Source organism: Oryctolagus cuniculus, chromosome 14, assembly GCF_051225735.1.
Source record: "Oryctolagus cuniculus isolate XC-2025 breed Fujian yellow rabbit chromosome 14, ASM5122573v1, whole genome shotgun sequence".
NCBI classification, from domain to species: Eukaryota; Metazoa; Chordata; class Mammalia; order Lagomorpha; family Leporidae; genus Oryctolagus; species Oryctolagus cuniculus.
This window is the reverse complement of record NC_142880.1, coordinates 88,967,047-88,986,544: the sequence shown is the minus strand read 5'-3', so window position 1 is coordinate 88,986,544 and position 19,498 is coordinate 88,967,047. Positions and strand designations below refer to the sequence as shown.

The window sequence follows — 19,498 nt, the reverse complement described above, 5'->3', positions numbered from 1 at the left end:
GTTACAACCTCCACAGATGGCTCTCCCCAGAGCGGCGACTTCTCAGAGGAAAATCCTCATCAGGCTGGAGTTCATCAGAGAGGATCCACGTTATTTGTTTTAAACAGGAAACAGAACATCAAAACCTTTCCAAGTTCTATGTGTCTCATCGAAACAGCAGAACGAATCTTTTCTTAATCAAAATTATCCTCTAACAGTTAGACAGTCTCGTAGGGTTTACACGCCTATCAGAGAGGGGTAAAACAGACCCAGTCTTCCGATCCTATGTTATGTTTCACATCATACAGAAGCAAAGCGCTCAAAACGGGCCCTCCTCTTTCATCGCAGCCTTTTGTACAAAGCTGAGACAGTGAATCAGTGGGAATTCTGGCAGGAAAAAAGTCCCTTCAGAGACTGGCTTTTTGTTTTAGAAAAAAAAAAAAAAAAACTTTGCTTATGCAGAAAATGCTCGCTTTTTCCATTATGTGGTTTCTGGGGAGGGTGGGAAGAGGAAGGCTTCTTTCTATATCTGTAGAGCACTGTAATTTAAAATGACTCATGCAAAACATAAATGAAAATGTTAACCTCTGAGACAGGGGTCAGCAAATTGTCTTCCCACTTAGATCCCGTTTTCTCGGGCAAACTCCACGAAACCCAAACCAGGGACTTTCCCTGCGCAGACACACTCCACCTTACCCAGACGTCAAGGGCCAAGTGCAACAGGAGGCACGCTCAAGGGACGGCCTGCAGAATGGACAGTGCGCTGGCTACAGCCCCATTCCTGGACGGGCCTCCTGGAGCTATCTGCTGCACACGGCACATCTCCCGTTCCCCAGCAGGGTTTTTCCAACCACAGCTTCCAGGGGCACCCTAACTCCTGAGGGAGCTGAGTGACAGGCCTTGGGGTTACGGCCACATCAGGGCGGTTGGCGCTGTCTTCTGAGTCCAGCCTGGGAAAGTACTTGGATGCCTCACCACCCACGGAAGGCCTCTTGTTCTGGCCACCCCACCTTGCTGCACGGGAAGTAATGCTTTGAACAAAATCATTAAATCTGTGGGGAGCAATCCGGACTGGACTAAGTTACTGAAATTAAGACTTATTCTATGCATCTGCTCTCCCACAATATGGCGCTGGGAGAGAAGTAAACAGCTTCCGCACAGCTGCCTCCAGTTCAGCTAATAAACTGTAGGACTTGCTCCTGATTGGAGAGCAGCGTACTCGGCGTGTGGGCAGCCGAGTTAGGATTGGCGGAGGAGGACTATAAAGGAGGAGAGAGACGGCATGCACCGGGAACATCTATGGGGAACATCTAGCTGAAGGAACACCTGTGCAGCCCCCGAGAGAGCCGGCTGGCGGTGTGCCGCTCCCCTGCGGAAGTGGGGAAAGTGGCCAGGGGGAACCGCCCTTCCACGGAGGTGGAAGGGACAGTAGCCAACCCGGGAAGAACCAGCAGCAAACCCGGGGAGGGCCGAGCAGACGAAAGAACAGCGCAGGGTCCTGTGTCGTTCCTCCACGAAGAGGGGGAGCGACATAATGGTGCCGTGACTCGGATATGAAGCCTAGGCAGGGCTTAGTGTTGCTCCTCCATGAAGAGGGGGAGCGACAAAATCCATCTCAACGACTGACCTAACGGAACACCCCAGCACAGCCTTTTCTTTGGGTTTCATACACTAGGACTAGGATGTGAACCCCAGGTGACTGCTGTGTTCTCTGCGCAAGACTCAACCTGAGGCCGCTTGAAGACACCCAGACCCTGACCAGGGCTGCAGCCTCCAGGGCTCCAGATCTGTTGTTTTCTCTGAGCAGAGATTCAACTATTGCCTAACCAGCCAATTAAAATACAGACATTCTTCTTGATTGGAACTGCTATAGAGGAATCAAATTATAGGTTCCAAAACTAACAAGGTTCTAACAGCACGATTCTTCTACCTCAATGCAAATGATGCTGTGTGTTAGCTCATGATATTTCAAAATCATCCCTGTTTACTGCAAGAAGATCTTTGAAAGAAGTTGATGCATTGTGCACAACACTTACGTATATAAATAGTCTTTTATAACTCTCTGGTTTGTTATGTGCCTCAAGTACACGAGATTGTCAGAAACAAGATACTGGTGAATCAAGCATTTTTATATGTAAGCTTTTATATGTAAGCTTTAATTCCTGATGTAGATATTTTCACTTTATTTGAAAGACAGAGAGACAGAGAGCTTTCATCCACTAGTTCACTCTCCAAATGCCTGCAACAGCCAGGGCTGGGCCAGGCCAAAGCCAGGCGCCCAGGCTCCCACATGGGTAGCAGGGACCCAAGTACGTAAGCCATCGCCTGCTGCTTCTCTGGGTGCACACAGTAGGAAGTTGGACTGGAAGCAGAGTACTCCGGACTGGTACCAGACACTCTGATAAGGGATGTGAGAATCCCAAGGAACAACTTAACCCGCTGCACCAAACACTGGCCCCATATCTGGATGGTTTTAAAAACAGTTTGAGAGGGCCCAGCGCTGTGGCATAGCGGGTAGGTAAAACCTCCGCCTGCAGTGCCAGCATCCCAAATGGGCGCCGGTTCGAGTCCTAGCTGCTCTACTTCTGATCCAGCTCTCTGCTGTGGCCTGGGAAAGCAGCAGAAGATGGCCCAAGTCGCTGTGCCCCTGCACCCATGTGGGAGACCAGGAAGAAGCTCCTGGCTCCTGGCTTCAGATTGGCAGAGCTTCAGTCTCTGTGGCCATCTAGGGAGTAAACCAGTAGATGGAAGACCCCCCTCTCTCTCTCTCTCTCTCTCTGCCTCTGCCTCTGCTTCTCTGTAACTCTGCCTTTCAAATAAATAAATAAATCTTAAAAAAAATTAAAATTAAAATAGTGTGAGGGTAACTTGAATATGGGTACTCTGAATATTGGTATGGTTCCACCGTATTCTGACAGTGGAACCGCATGGCACCGGGAAGCACTCAGCCGGAACGGAGAGTCTGCAAGTGAAGACCAGCTCTCCACCATCGGCTCTGCCAGAGTTTCCCTCTCAAGGCCTCCATCTGTCAACAGGGCCAAGATAAGGCAGAGCACTCAGCTCAGGGCCAGGCACAAAGCAAATGCCTAACGCACACCTGCTTGCTAACAGATCCGTGGGGAGTCACAGTGGAGAAACTGCAAACCTTCCATCTCATAGGCAAGATATTTCACGCTATATCAATGTAAGCCACGGGAAGGGTGGCAGCTAGACCACGAGCTAAGGAGAAGTCATGTAAAAAAAGTGCAAACGCAACCTTTTTGGTGGACCAAAAATTCATGTATGATTACACTGCATGGGCAGAAAGGAAAAGTCCAGAGAAAGGCAACACAATTAATCAGACCTGCCCTGCCTTTACCCAAAACATTAAGTATCAACTCTGCATATCGCCTAGAAATAAATGAATTTCTTCTCTCATTTCAATAGACTTTAATTACTGCCACTATTAGGCTTTATCCATTCCATTTCCTTAAGAAATTATACACGAAACATGAGACCATAAAATGTGAAAAGTACTAACTACATTTGCTAGGCAACACAACCTAAAACATTTTGAAATGTGAACTAAACACAGCATTCGCTGCTGATCTAAAGATGTCCCTTAGGCAGCCACTGACTCAAAAGACTCTTAGCATTATCTGAGCAAAACGCTAAGTTGTATTTGATTTTTTTCAGTGTAAGTTGACAATGAGGTCCAAAGTGATATTAGGAGGACTACAATGTGAAATAATTAAACTAGATAACATACCCAACACCTCCAATACTTCCCTTTCTCATGGTAAGAATATGTGACATTTACTCTCGCAGCAATTTTGAAGTATACAATACTCTATTATTCTCGATATTCACCACACTGCGCAAAGGAATTCAAACAAAAACTTCTTCCCTCGTGGAAGATTTTCCAGCCCATGGCCACTGGCTCCACACTGCCCCCACCACAAAGCCTCTGTGACCCTGTTCTCCTCTCTGCTCTATGACTCCGATTGTTTCAGATTCCACCTACAGCTGAGGACACGTGGCATCTGTCCTCCGTGCCTGGCTTACGTCACGTAGTGTGATGCCCTCCCGTTCCGTCCCTGTCGAGGCAAACGAACTTCCTTCTTTTCAAAGGCTGGGCCCTATTGTCTACATGCACTACGTTTTCCTTGTGGTCTGAAAAACAGAAGGAGTGGGGATGCCTGGGAGGTGGGGAGGGACAGTGGTTTGTACTGTGGGAAAAGGGCACTATGAAACTAACCCCAACCTTCTCTGAGAGCCTATGAGACACACGCAGTCTCATAGCCCAACTATAACAGAACGAGGGCCGCAAGAAGGAAGAGCAAAATATTTCCACTCTTACCAAGAATATAAACTACTCAGAACACTGCAGGGCGGAACAATCAGACTGGAATTCACCAACAGCAGCAAAGGGAGTAGAAATGGCTGACTAGGGCCACTTTGCTTCCTGGACCATGTGTGGTGACAGGCCAGGAAGTCCAGGGCCAGCGGAAGGGGCTCGGGACCCTGTCAGAGACACCAGGGCAGTCGCTTTCTGCATCAAGTGAAGCAAGTCCTCAATGGGGGCCCAAGTCCCAGGACTCCGATCGCAGTGAGATGCGGTCAGACAAGACCCGGAGTTTCAGCAAAGCAATGAATTTGATGCCCCTGTGTGTTTAAACTTCCTCCAGGTTTCCTTTAAGGGGAAGGGTAGACCACAAGTGACAGTTACAAGGCAACTGTACATGTAGGGCTACTGGCAGAGTAGCAAGCTGCAGCTGGCTCTTGGTGAATGGAAAACTCGGTTAGAGAGGTGCACTTCCATCATTAACCCAACTATGACTTTTCTCTGGTGCCTTATGTATGACACTGTCAGATGCCATAAACATTTCAGCTACCTCCTTATATATAAATATGGACTTACATATAAAAGCTATACACACATTCATTTCTATATAAATGTCATATAGCTATGTGGGTGATCCTAAGCCTGGCTGGGAGACTGCCTGCCTAGCCCATGCAGGAGGTTAAGAGCGATGGCACACCATGCCTCCCGGGAAAGGCCCTGGTCAGGGGCTCAGCACACTGAGCCCCACATATGACCTGACTGCTTGGCAGGCAGCCATGGCCCCAGGCATGTTTCCCCCACCCCCACTTCCTGTTGAGGGGCCTTGTAAACAGCTCCAGGGTGTGGCTCAGACTCATAAGACCACCTGGAAGGCTGCATAGGCTACGTGACCTTCAAGCTGATTGGAGAAGCGTGAAGGCGCTGGTGTTGGCTTTATCCCATGTGATTGGTGTCGCTACCCTGTACTAGCTACTCCCCTTTGCCTGCCCCATAAAAGCTTGTGCTTGATTGTTAGTAAACAGACATGTTCACCAAAACTGTCTCCGGTGCTTCTTGTCGAAGAACACCATTGCCCCACCATCCCAACAGCGTGGGCCTCGCAGGACAAGACCACATACGCTATCCCTCCAAATCTGCAAGGGTGGATTCAACCAACTGCGGATGGAAACATTTTTCCTTTTTAACGTTGTGTCTGTATGGAACATACACAGATTTTCTCATTATTCCTTACACAAAACAGTGTAACAGCTACAGGTACTGTAAGTAATGGAAGCTGACTTCAAGCACGTAGGAGGATTCGTGCTTGTTACATGCAAACACTCTGCCACTGCCTCTACCAGACGTGAGCATCCAGAGACTTGGCTATCCTGGAGGAGGGTTCTGGCCCCAATCCTCTGAGGACACCAAGGGATGACGGCACACACATCATCAATCACCTAAGGATGGGATGCATCTCAGAAACACATACCAGCAAATGCTTCACTGTGTGAACAGTACAGAGTGTATTTACCTAACAAAGACGGCTGTGATGTCTCTAGGCAGGATAAGCATCTAGGACTACTATTGTCCCTGGGATCTACAGCTGACTGAAACACTGTTCTTCGGTCCCTCACTGTACACACAAATGCAATATCTAAGAGTTGTAGTATTATGCAAACTACAGTGTTACAGAGAATACAGAGCACTGGGTAAGTGAGGGCTGACTTGAAGCTTGTTATTTTAATCATTTAAGATTCATTGCTTCTGATATGTAGAAGCAAAGAATAATCCTTTAAAATCAGTCACCAGAGGCAGGCACCATGGTGCAGAGGGGTAAGCTGTGGCACGAGGCCCAGTTTCTCAGATTCTGATCCAGCTTCCTGTTAATGCAGATGACAGCTCAAGCCCCTGCGTCCCTGCCACCCATGTGGGAGACACAGATGGAATTCCTGACTCCTGGCTTCAAACTGGCTTAGCCCTGGCTGCTGCATGTATTTGAAGGAGTAAACCAGCAATCTTAAGATCTCGCTCCCTCTTGCTTGCTCTTGCTTGCTTTTCAAATAGATGAAAATAAAATTAAAAAATTTTAAATTAGCCGTGTCTTCCCAACCTGTAGTTCTGCTGAGATTCTTCACTGCTGTACAGAGAGTAATTTGCAAGAGTTTTTCATACCCTTTGGTTTTCCTCTGCTGTTTAACTCCTTTGTGTTCTATCAGACTGCAAGCCGTGGGGTCATCCGCCTGTGGCTCTGGGGTGCTCTCCTGGCCATGCAGGGGAGCTGCAACCCAGGGGGTGAACATGACCACCCACTGGCCCTTTGGCAGCCTGGCACGGTTGCTTTAGAGCACCTGGTCAACAGATCACTTGAGGTCAAATCCCAACTGCTCTACTAGCTGCGTGACCTTAGCCCATGATTTAACTATACTGTCTTTATCTTTACAACAGGTTAATAACCAGCCAATGTCAGAGAGTCCTTCAGAAAAGTAACAAGTTAACCTAATAAAATGCTAGCCCCGCACCTGACAATTTATGTGAACACAAGAACACAGGCATACCTCTGCTCTGTGTAAATGTCTGTGTGCATAGGTCAACCTGTACGAGTTTCTTTAAAGCTTTCACACACAGCAAGCATTTTTTCCAACAATATTTGTATGCTTTTTTGCTGTCCATGGGAACGTGCACTGTATTCCCAGGTATTGGGAAAATACATACGTTATGGTTTTAGTCTTCTGAATATCACTCTTTACGTTGACCCAAATGAGTTATTCTCAACTGATGCCTTTCTAATTATAACACATAGGAATGAAAAGGCAATTTTTAAGTCCTTCCACGTGACGAGCATTTATTTAGTCTTTTTTAAGCTCTTGATTAGACAATGCCTCTCAGCTGCCTGTCTACATAAGGCAGAAGCAGGCATCACATTAAGTTCTGAAGTTGCTATCTTTTCTCCTGAAATTGTATTGAAATCTAACTAGCTTTGGGCATTTCCTGCTACAGAGAAGGAAGAAGGTAACTGTGTTCCTTTGTGGTAAATATCTTTCCAGATTATCTTGGCATGGTACTTGGCTATATTATTCTCACAACCTAAAATGCTACCAAAACATTTCAGTGGCCATTCACTGATTCCACATGAAAAACGCACACATTTTTGACTCCTTGTCTTAATGATGCTGTTCTCTCACCTGCTGGGATTTTAGGTTCACCAACACTTAACACCATCGTGCTACACCTCTCTCCAGGTCTCCCTCCTCATTCCTAAACCTCTGCTTTGAATTCTGGGAGAGCCTGGCGTGCCTGTCTCCTTCACCCCACCAGCTGTGTCCACTCTATTCCTTGCCACCTCTGACAGGGATGCTGGCGATCTACTGTGTGCTTAACTTTCTTCCATCATTTTGGTGTTGCACCTCCCACCTGCTCTCACCCTGCTGTCTCTCCAGCTCACTGGCATCTTCGCAAATCTTCAGTGTGGTCTCAGTCTCCTTTGTGGAGCAATACTTGCTGGTAGGCTTAGTTAGGTTTTTGTGGTTGAGCTGTCACTAAACGCCGGAGGTTCACCCCAGCCCTAATGTTGGCTCATCCCTCCATCTGCCTGGGTGCTGGCTCCACACTGGAAGCCAGAGATGAACGGTTCCAAGGCTGCCTCCCAAGGTGGCTTTCGTGGCAACATGGCTTTGCTGGCCCGAGAGAAACAGCCTCTCCTCCTGCTCTCTGTGCCCCACCTCCACCGCTTCACTCCTGAACAGTAAAACCCACCCTCCTGGCTCTAAGCCCTGACCTCCCACTGCCTGGAAAGGGGCGTGGAAGGGCAGGCATCCTGGCCTTGGCTGCCTGGACTGACAGTCAGGGAGGCCTGGGGTCAGCCTTGCTATTTTCAGGTGCTACAACTGAGTCCACTGTGTATCTAAGCCCAGCTGCACTGCACTGACAGAACTGTTTCTCCCAGCCTGCCGCAGGGTCTCTAAGTGCTCACAATGTGTTTCTCTCCCCTCCTTAGGGACCTAGGGAAGCGCCCTGCAGGACTCTGGACAGTCAGCGGCTTTTTCACCTCAGGAAACTGTGAAAAGTTTATTTTTCAACTGCAAAGAAAAATGAAACAAGAATAAAAGCACGGGTAAAGTTCCAGTGCCTTCCAGGAAGCGCCTCTGTGCAACGCCACACTGCTCTTCCAAGAGCCCAGGGAGGGTCCCGCTGCACCTTGCTTCCGCCCGTCCTTGGAATTCAGGTACCAGAAACACCGTGTTTATGCTACACACTTGGCAGTGGCCGGCTTTCCTGAGAAATAAGGCCTGACATTCAAAGGGATTTAGTAACTGACGCAGTCTTTTCAAATGGCATTTACTGCTCACCGTGACATAATTCAGGTACAAGGCTTCAGATTCATTGGAGTCAACTGGCGCGCTCAGGCAGCCACGAAGCGCATGCCAAGACACACACGTCCGCGGCACGCGCTCAGGTGTTTGGCTCTCGGGTGGGAAATGTCCACCCCATGGCACCTTTTAATCAAAATGACGAAAGTCAGAAGCGAGAAAATCTGAAAAGCCGACAACTGTTGGAGGCACACGTCTGCCGTCTGCAGAAGTCCCAGAGGAAAGGTAAGCCCCAGCGAGGCCTGTTTCTTCCTAAGAAAGGCTGCATCCACCCACAACTCTGCCCTCCTGGCTTTGCCAGCCTCTGCAGCACAACCCCCGGCAGGGACCAGACAGAAGAACACGCTGCAATTCACATGCAAAGTGAAGAGGTTTTCGTGCGTGGCCGCATGAACGTCACAGCCAATGAAAGGAACTGGTAAGACCTAAGCGGAGACCACCCAGAAAGCACAATTCAGTTACCCAAACGCCACACAGGACTGCAACTGCCTGCCGCTGCTGAGAAAGCTCCGCCCTGGGGAGTCCCCCTTTCTTCTTAAATATTTACACAAACACCTGGCTCCACTTTCTTAATCTCGAAATGGCCGTAACATACCACCTTCGCAGGGTGATCATGAAGATCAAAGGAAAAGTGGCTGCAAGGAGCCCAGCAGAATGCTACAGACAATCATGGCGCATTTGAAAAAGGCATCTCCAACATCTAAACTGATCCACGGGGCAAAATACACATATGTTCCAATCAAGTTCATCTTATGTCATTCCGCGGTACCTGGTGGGCTTTCATTATTTACCAATAGAAACCTTGCTCTCAAGTCTCCGAATAGCTCTCCTTCAAAGAGTGATATATATAGAAGTTTACTTCTGGCTAGACTTAATTTGGCAATGTTGGAGAATACTTTGAAATCATAAATAAATAATGACACAAAGATTTCTATAGTTAGGAAACAAGGATAAAAAGCAACATTTCAATGGAACTACTTACTGATAAAGCAGCAACATTCCTAAACATTATTTTTTAAAATTGAATAAAAATGAAACCAGCAGTGCTTAGTGCAATCATTAAAAAGTGAATATCTTATGATATCTAATATCACCCAAATTAATCTAACACCTATAAGTAATTTTGAAAACTACACTGTGGGGCCGGCACTGTGGCATAGCAGGTAAAGCTGCCACCTGCAGTGCTGGCATTCCATATGGGCACCGGTTCGAGTCCTGGCTGCTCCACTTCCGATCCAGCTCTCTGCTATGGCCTAGGAAAGCAGCAGAAGATGACCCAAGTGCTTGGGCCCCAGCACTGCGTGGGAGACCTGAAGAATCTCCTGGCTCCTGGCTTCAGATCGGCACAGCTCAGACCATTGCAGCCAACGGGGTATTCAGTCAGTGGATGGAAGACTTCTCTCTCTGCTTCTCCTCTCTCTGTGTAACTCTGACTTTCAAATAAAATAAATAAATCTTTAAAAAAAGAAAACTACATTTTACTAAAAACAAGTAGCAAGCTGGAACCAAGGCTGACTTTTTCTCACTGTGCCACAGATGCCACGTCCTTAGAGAGCATTTTGTGGGTTTTGTTCTTTAAGGGAAAGCCTGGAAGATGACAATGACCACCCTGGCCACGCTGGACTCACGCTGCAGCCCTGCCTAAGGCCTATTTTCACACTGGTGCAATATATCTGAAAATCACACACTTCAAAACCACAGTACCAACCAGGCGCTTTCATTAGCTGTAATTCCATGTGACCACCAAGCCAGTTTCCAACCAGATCCCGCAGAGAGCGCACATGAGCACATCCACTCAACCATCCCAGCTCCCCTCACTACAGCAATCCTCCCAATACACTCCCTTCCTCCCGCAGCCAGGGTCTCCGTGTTGCATGGCCTGGGAAATACTACAAGGGAGAACTGAAAACTTTTCTGGGTTTTGTTTCTCCAACAATTCTTATGAGTAGGAATGGGGAAGTTAAAAAAAAAAAAAAAAACATGGCCAACACTCAGGAGTCATCAGACAGTGTTTCATTCCACAACCAGAGAACACCAGAATTAGAAGAGTGAAGGGAAGTTCAGGAGGCAAAGCTGGGTGAAAGACTAATAATACGTCATCACAGAGATTCCTACATCACTGATGCCTGTTCTTTACTGGAGTGGATATTGGTTCTGACCAATGAATTACAAATAGTCCCTACGACACATGTGGTAGGTTAACAGAACTTCAAGCTGGGACAGCACAGAATAATCTATAGAATAATCTATAGATGCTACCAACTGAGAACAGATAAATGGATGAACGCAAACACACTGCAAACATCTACAAGCAAGCAACAGTCCCGAGACAGTATTCCTGAAAAAGGACAACCATACTTCAGGTGGCATAAAGCTACTGGAAGAACGTTCTGCCTACATAATTAAGCAGAAAGATCTGTTTTAATTGCAAAGTTCTATTTAACAGTGCATTCTGTTATACGTTGTATAAAAATGTCTGGTATGCTTTAATGCAAAGTTTGACTTGTTTAACAAAATACACTGTTATGCATTATACAGCAAAGTAGGCAGTGTTTTCTTCTTCATTGCAAAGTTCTATTTGAACAATACGATGGTCCATTACATGAACAGGCAAACAGGAATAACACACTTATAAAGTATTCTGATGATACTCCGTTCAGCAACTTGACATTCTGGACAAACTCCATTCAAGTGATTGAAATGAAGGCACCCTCTAGCGCACTCTGCCCTCCTGTATTTGGACTAGTGTCACTGAAAGTCTAGGAATTGTTTTGCTGTTGACTGCTATAAATCCAGTCTCATGCCCTCAAAACATTACGACAGCACCCATCACGCACCCATGCTCCTCGTTTCCAGCTATCACACCCACGTTCCTCCTCTCTCAGCCTCAAAGAAAGCTGTTAGCCACAAAGACATACACGCAGTTGCCAGCTGTACTGCTAACATCAGTTTTTAGCTTGTTTGGTTTTTACTAATCAAAACATAGATATGCAAAAGGCATCATATACTTGGCAAACTCACTTGCCATAGGTACAAAATTCCTCCCTTTCCGGATCTGACTTCACACACGGAATGCACCATTTGTTGTAGAACTTCGGAATTTCTATGTGTATTTCCTCCAACTCCGACTCAGTGAGGAAACCCTCCCGTTTCAGAGGAGATGCACGCACCTGGAAACCAGCAAAGACTGACAGCAATCTTGCTCAAGGATCTGGGGACAACTGAGCTAACGCACAGACACTGTTAGCCTGTGACTTCACTGCTACTAAACAAGACAGCCCGCCCTCACTTACAGCATTTTGCTTCCAATCAGAGAGATACAGGCTTGACTTAGGCTGCACAGCTATGGACATCGATTGGACCCTTTACTCACTTTGAAAAACGAAGGCAGAAAGAACTGTCTACAGCCAGAAACCTAAGAGAAAGTTTCTGAGTGAACAATGCAGTCCCCCTTTTGTGTCGGGGACGTGTCCTGAGACCGCAAGTGGACAATTCTACACACACACACACACACACAATGGAACAGAACTGATATGCTGTCCTGTGTTACACATCATGTGACTGGGTGGGGCGGGGAGTCTCGTGCTTCCCCTCTCTCCAGGGCTCTTACTGCACAGATCACAGGTGAGTGAGGGTAACTGACACGACAGAAGGCAAAGCCGCCAATGAGGAGAGGGCTGCTCTACCACCCGATTTAGGGAGGGAAAAACCTGCCTTGGGACACTACAGGTCACAAGAACCTGCCAGAAAGCCTCGCCTGAAATCCTCAGCTCCGGCAGATCAAGTCCTTCCCTTCAGATAACAGGGGGGTGACCCACCTGCCTCCCGGGCTCTGCCTGTGAATTCCTAGCAGGCCAAGTCAGCCCAGGGACAGTAAACACGAGATGCTTTCCTCTCCTTGTCAATTTCCTTTTCCAATAACCACCAATACACACATTATTAATTAGGATTCCTTTCCTCCTTCTTACACGTTTCTGGAGAAACAAAATAAATTTAGTATTAGGGGTCAGCGCTGTGGTATAAAGGGTTAAGCTGCCGGCTGCAGCACCAGCATCCCATATGGACACCGGTTCGAGTCCCGGCTGCTCCACTACTGATCCAACTCCCTGCTAATGACCTAGGAAAGTAGTGGAAGATGGCCCAAGTCCTTGGGCCCCTGCACCCATGTAGGAGACCTAATGAAGCTCCTGACTTTGGCCTGGACCAACCCTGGCCATTGCAGCCATTTGGGGAATACCAAAAGACTTTCTCTCTAACTCTGCCTTTCAAATAAATAAAATAAATCTTAAAAAAATGTATTATCGGGACTGGCACCGTGACATAGCAGGTAAAGCTGCTACCTGCAGTGCCAGGATCCAATATGGACACTGGTTCAAGTGCCAGCTGCTCCACTTCCGATCCAGCTCTCTGCTATGGCCTGGGAAAGCAGCGGAAGATGACCCAAGTCCTTGGGCCCTTGCACCCGTTTTGGGAGAACTGGAGGAAGCTCCTGGCTCCTGGCTTCAGATTGGCGCAGCTCCAGCCATGGAGGCCAATTGGGGAGTGAACCAACGGATGGAAGACCTCCCTCTCTCTCTCTCTGCCTCTCCTCTCTCTGTGTAACTGACTTTCAAATAAAATAAATAAATCTTTAATACATATATATATTAACAGGAACTTTAACAGGAAATGGAAGAATTTGGTAATGCATGTATAGGCGCTGGTGCTCAAGAGAGGGAGAACTGTGTCATGAGTCACTTCATTTGTAACACACTCTGTAACCAAAAGCAAGCAGTCAGACTCACTGGATGGAATAAAAACTATCCCATTTGTTTTATCCTGATCTTGTCAATTTTATTGACTACATCTCCCAGAAATACACAAGGAAACTTCAAAGAGCTTGTAGGAAATGGAATTAAAAGATGTTTATTTTGGTGCAAAAAAAAATTTGCAACCCATGCATACGTGGGGTCTTCAGCAGGTTGACAGAGAATGTGTAACGTAAAAAAAACTATACATGGACTTCAAAATATTCTGCACCAAAGAGAACATCTTTTCCTTCCACGTTCCATGAGCTCAATGAAGTCCTTTCACACTTCATTTCCTACTACAATCGAGAGGCAAACACTTACTTCACTTCTGGGTAAAAATCTCGGTCGTGTTCTGATGACCTCTCCTGGCTGGGAAGATGCTGGGGCGCGGAGAGAGGCCCTGAGCGGCCCTGCCTATGCGCAAAAGCAGAATGAGGAGCAGATGCAGACGGAGCTGTCGGCACCACAACTCTGCTCTGCGACACCGCCGTGGCAAAGCCTCACTTGAGCAGGGAGAAGGAAGAGAAAGGTGAAGGCATCGTCTGCAATTCACTGGAGGCCCTGGTGTCAGGAACTCATGACGCGGGGCCCATGACCGGCACTGACACCGTTTCTCATTACGACACCAGGCTCAGCCAAGGTGTGTCATTTGGGATTAGGCCGCTGTTTCCTGTGACCTCTGTAAAGGACAGGAAATTTCTGAGATTATAGCCCTGCTTTCGAGACGGGGCACAACTGTGGGGGATACCCAAAGGCTGAGCGTGAGAAACGTAAAAATAACACGGCTTGGGAAACCATGAAAACAAACCTGCCCACTGCAGCCCTTGTTTCGTTGTATTTGTTTATAAGGGATTATGGATCAAAATCGCAAACAGGTCACAGTAAATGCATGCTCTAGGTTTTACATGTGGGACCAGCTGGGACCCACGGTCCACGCCTGAAGTGCAACTGGGAAAGGGGGGCGTGGCACCCGCTGCATGATTCCTCCAGTCTGCAGGTGTCAGCTCTCTGCACGGAACCCACCAGCCTAAATTAATTCCCTTAACCAAAGGATCTCAAAGGGTGTGCTAAATCCACTCTCTTGAGAAACAGCCCCACCAGACAGCTGACAGATGAAAGAGAGCAATGTATTTTTACTCCCCCCTAAGTTCCCGCCCCATACAAAAGAGGAAAGACGGGCGCCCGGGTGAGCCGGCTGTGTGTGGGCAGGGGAATGTCGGTATCCAAGTGGCCTCCGGTGGACAGAGCCAGAGGCCTGCATTTTCAGGAGCCCAGCCTTCCTGACAGTGGATGGCACCCCTCCACTCACCTGCCTTCAGTGGCTCAAGGCACTGTCACTTGAACCTACTTTCCAACCAGCAGAACTACCTGTCCCAAGTGTTGGGCTGGAACATGAGCGTTCTGGAATCCCAGCAGCAATGGTCAAGGCCAAGGCCAAGGCCAAGGCTTGGAACAATATGCACAGCAAAAATAAGCCACGTTTTCCAAACGCAGGAGGGGCCGTCACCCAGTGTCAACCTGTATGTGACATACACAGCGCGTGGCTGGTTTCAGAAGCCACGCAGCACCTGACACAGCCAGACGACCACCTTCAGCAGTGTGCATTTACCCACAGGGTGCTTAGGACGCTGGCAGCCCTGCAAAGACCTTACAAAGATCTTACAATCTACCAGAGCGAACAATGAACAATGAGCACAGTGAGAAAATCACAGGGCAGGGAAGGTAACAAATGCTTTGCAGGAGCACAGGGGCAGGTTCCGGCATGAAAGAGGCCAGGCAGAGCCAGCTTCCACGAGGAGGAGGATCAGAGCAGAGGCGAGAGAGGGTCAGCTGCGTGCACGTCAGGGGAAGGGCTGCCCACACGGGGCCATCGAGGCACTGCCCTAACAGGGGAAGAGGCACAAGACAGCAGGTCTCTATTTCACATTCTAGCACAAACTAGGGATGCAGGAGTGAATCTCAGTGCAAAAGCCCATCCGATAAACAAACTCACTGACCGTCCAGGCAGGGGCTGAACACAAGTCCATGGGCAGAAAGCAGTTTCCTGAGAGCACCTGGGAACAGGAACTGCAAATGGGTTTTGCCTCTTTTCAGCCAGCAGCTAAGTAAGCTTCACAGCTTTATTTCCGGGAAGATGCACTACAAGTGGAAAAGCAGGTTTTATTCTAGAGGGAGGAACATCCCTTGCAGGAGCTACTTCTGGCCAGAGTCGAAAGACAGCTTGCTTTGCGGGAGAAGGCGGTGAGGCTCGGCAGGACACAGAACAGGTGATTTGCACAGGGACAGCTCCCAGCACCCCCTGCTGGCTCTGCTGCCCAGTAGTGTGCTGTGCCAAGGGCCCACAGCAAGAACTGCACCTGACTGAGCCTCCCGGGTAGCCTTCTAACTGACATAGAGGTAGCCGCACCTGTGAGATGGCCTAAGTCAGGCCAGGGAGGGGAAAGCAGAGGGCTGAAGATTCCACTACAGTAAGAAAGGAACTATGCTTTCTGGCCATCACACAATTCTTCACTGCAGAGGCTTTTCAAATACACCCGAAGCCATAGATGCCCACAAATAGAAGTCTCTACCACTACTCCCCATTTCAATTTAACACAGCCTTCATAGGAGCGAGTGAATTCTCACTTACGGCGATCCTATGTGGATAAGAACACAAGACTAATATTTCTAGAAAAATCTAACATTTATTATTATAGTCCCTGTGTCACCTCCCGACGCCCATCACACACACTGCCTTCTCAACCTCTCAGTTATTCCTAATTTCTCATTTATAGGCAGTGTCTCTCTTTCTAACACTCTGCACACATATCATGGGGCTCTTTCTTGAATTCTGCCAAAAACGCTCATTTTATTCTGCTTTTCCATGCCTGAAAACCAAAACAAATAGCCTGCTGAGAATCCCAATTGTCACCACACTACATACGTGAGCAAGAAAGCACTCACAAATGGTTCAGGACTTCAAAAGAGAAAATCGTTTTTCCAATATGGAAAAACTTTTCTGTGTACTACATCCAACTAAAATTTCACCTGCTGGCAGTCATCCAAATGGAATTTAGTTTAGAATCTATTTCTGCAAAAGCTTTTTGTCACTAATCTTGACAATGTACCCTTATTCCTCTTTTTAAAATAATCCTTAATTCAACTGAGATATTTTTATGACTCTGTATGTCTTTGAATTCTGGAGCAAATTAAATGATTTCTTCCTTTGAATTGGCCTTTTAGGGAGCTGATAATGAAAAAAAAAAAAAAACCCAGAAAGTCAAATAAAAAATATGTCATTTGGTGGAGAAACGATTCTGTATATAAATCTGCTAAGTAAACTGTAAGAAATGCAATGGTCGACAAAATTACATGTACATGTGATTAAACTTCCCCATTGTCTCCCTATCTGTGTCGCATAAGCCGGCACGAAAGAGGCGGCGTGACTTTATCAGCATCTGACTCCCTTCCAGAAGTACCCTGTGCTGCCATACTTGGGCTGCTCAATATGTAACCACTATAGTCAGCCCACCCAGGTCAAAGCACCTCCCAATTCGTTCTTACTTCCTGAAAAAAAAAAAAAAAAAAAAGCTTGTGATTTACTGGGGAGGAAACCGGCGCCTGACAAAACGTTCACAGGAAAGCTGAGCAGAAGGCTTATCTCTGCGCGAAACTGAACCCAGGAAAACTGGTACACAGACAGCTGTGCACAAAGCTCAAGTGCCGACCACCTCCAACCGACGGGGGTGGCGTTCTGCACGCAGGTGGTTTCCAGCTAAGAAAAACAGTGAGTGTCGCTTCCCCGTCCTGACAGCCCAGCAGACTACAAGGCCTTGATGAGGAACGAGAGCTCCTTTCATTTTTATGCCAACTACGGGATTGGGTTTCTGCTGCAGCCACAGTGTTCCTGGAGAGGAAACCAAGAGGTAGATGCCCGGTTATAAAAACAACCGTTTCTTCTCTGCCGAGTTTTGTGGTCATTTTATTACCCTCTACATTTTTCCATAGAAATCATATTAATGCTAAATATACTTACATTAGACTTACCCTCCACCTTCCCAAAATGACTGGATCGGAGGACACTTCAAAGTCCTTGGAAAAAGTGCCAACACAAGCTACGTTCAGGGCCAGATACTGGGGGCCGTGGTTCAGATGCTGCCTGGGACATCCACACCCCACACTGGAGGGCCTGGTTAGAATGCCGGCTCCTCCTATTCCAATGCAGCTCCCTGCTAATGCACACCCCAGGTCGGCAGCCAATGATGGTTCAAGTACTTGGGTCCCCGGCACCCACATAGGAGATCTGGATTGAATTCTTAGCTCCTGGCTTCAACCTGGTCCAGCCCTGGCTACTGTGGGCATCAAGGGTGTGAACCCACAGATGGAAGACCTCCGAGTCTTTTTGCCTCTCTCACAAATCAACACAACTAAATTTTTTAAAAAAATTTTAAAAGATTTAAGTCCATACATTTTCAAAATACATGAACTTTCCTAATAGCCATTTTCCACGAACTTGCTACAGACCCCACATAGGCAGGGCTTTCAAACATTTCCACATCAGAGTAGGTGCCACAGGGCAGTGGTTAAGCCCACCTCCTGTCTCAGAGTGTCATCTGCTGCCCTTCCAATCCATCTTCCTACTAAGATGCTGGGAAGGCAGTGGAGGATAGCAAAAAACCTGGGTGCACGCTGCCCATGTAGAGACCCGGATGGGGTTCCAGGCTCCTAGCTTTGGCCTGACCCAGGCACTACTGGTGCAGCCATTTAGGGAGGAAGCAGTAGATGGATGGACGATCTCTCTCTCTCTCCCTCTTTTTCTGTCACTCAAGCTTCAATAAGTAAATAAATAAGTAAATAAATATTAAAACAACATTTTCACACCAATATAAAGTTACCTTTTAACTCCAATTTTCCATGTACTTTTTGAACTCCCCACATATAATACCAACGGCAACAATGAGAATGCAATAGGTGTTTCACTGCATGGCAGCTCTGATAATAGTGCTGGCAGGCACTCGCTCAAAGGGTTTTCCAATATCATTTCCCAATTTCTACAACAACGCCTAACCGCCTCCCCCCACACACAGGTGCACACGCACATTGCTAGCTGTGCAATGATCGCCCAAGCCTCTCCACACCATACATCAACTCAGGGCAAGGTGCCAGGATGTTCTGCCCAGAGCCCAGCACAAACCCAAGACTCCTCCGTAAGACAACACAGCGGGGGTGGGGCTGGGGGCGGGCTCTCCAAGCAATCACTCATCCATGCTGACCTGGTGGCTCACTGTCCGCCTCGGATTTGGCAGAACCTGGCGCAACAGGAAGGGGTCGAGGCGGCCGGGGCTTCGGAGTAGGAGGCGAGATTCTCTTCCTTCCGATGTATTCCACGTAGGTCCCCGGGAAGTCGCCCCTCTCCCCCGTGGTCTCATTATAGCCGTTTAGCCAGCCGATGTCTTCGGGCCGGGCTTCCTGCCCCTCGCTGAAGCCCAGCGCCACCAAGGACCCTTTGTTCACAGTCAGTATGTCCCCCAAGTGCAAGTCGATGTCCTCGTCCCTCTCCTTCTTGTAGTCGTACAGCGCCCGGTACTGGTAGCCCTCGGCACTCATGTCGGCAGCTCTGCAGGCGTGCACGAGCCGGGTCAGGACGCGCACTGCGGGCCGCCTCTACCTCTGCACGGCCGCCGGGGTCACAGAGAGAGTCCCGGACCCTCCTAGGTGTCCGGCCGACCGCAAAGAGGCACTCTCCAGAAGCTCAAGGGGAGGCGTGAGTGGCCATCCGGCTGTCCATCTGTCCTCCATCAATGGTGCAGTGAAGACAGGGCTCCACTTCCTCTGCGTGGCACGGCTCCCCCTGGCTTCCTTTTCAGCAGCTGGTCAACACCCAGACTCGGGGCTGCCTCTCACGGCCAGGCCCGATCCTCTCTGAAGCTCTGGCCACACTGTCCATCTGTCGTCCGATTTCACTGCTGCCCTCCGCACCGCGAGCCTCACCTAGCAAACGACAAAGAAGGCTTATGAATGGACACTGCACTCTGCCATCTGTGTGAATTTCAATTTCTCCTCCCACTCAACAAGTACTT

At 48.1% G+C, this 19,498-nt stretch overlaps 1 protein-coding gene across 2 annotated transcripts in view; it reads right to left on the bottom strand.

Annotated features, from left to right (window-relative positions):
* The window catches only part of PIK3R1 (phosphoinositide-3-kinase regulatory subunit 1), an 88,439-nt gene that overhangs the window by 58,293 nt on the left and 10,648 nt on the right, over positions 1-19,498 (bottom strand). For both annotated transcript variants that reach the window (XM_002714070.6, XM_051853438.3), the window contains exon 2: positions 18,692-19,409. In XM_002714070.6, coding sequence (XP_002714116.2) covers positions 18,692-19,025 — 334 coding nt within the window. In that variant the 5' untranslated portion in view covers positions 19,026-19,409. The remainder of the gene's footprint in view (positions 1-18,691; positions 19,410-19,498) is intronic.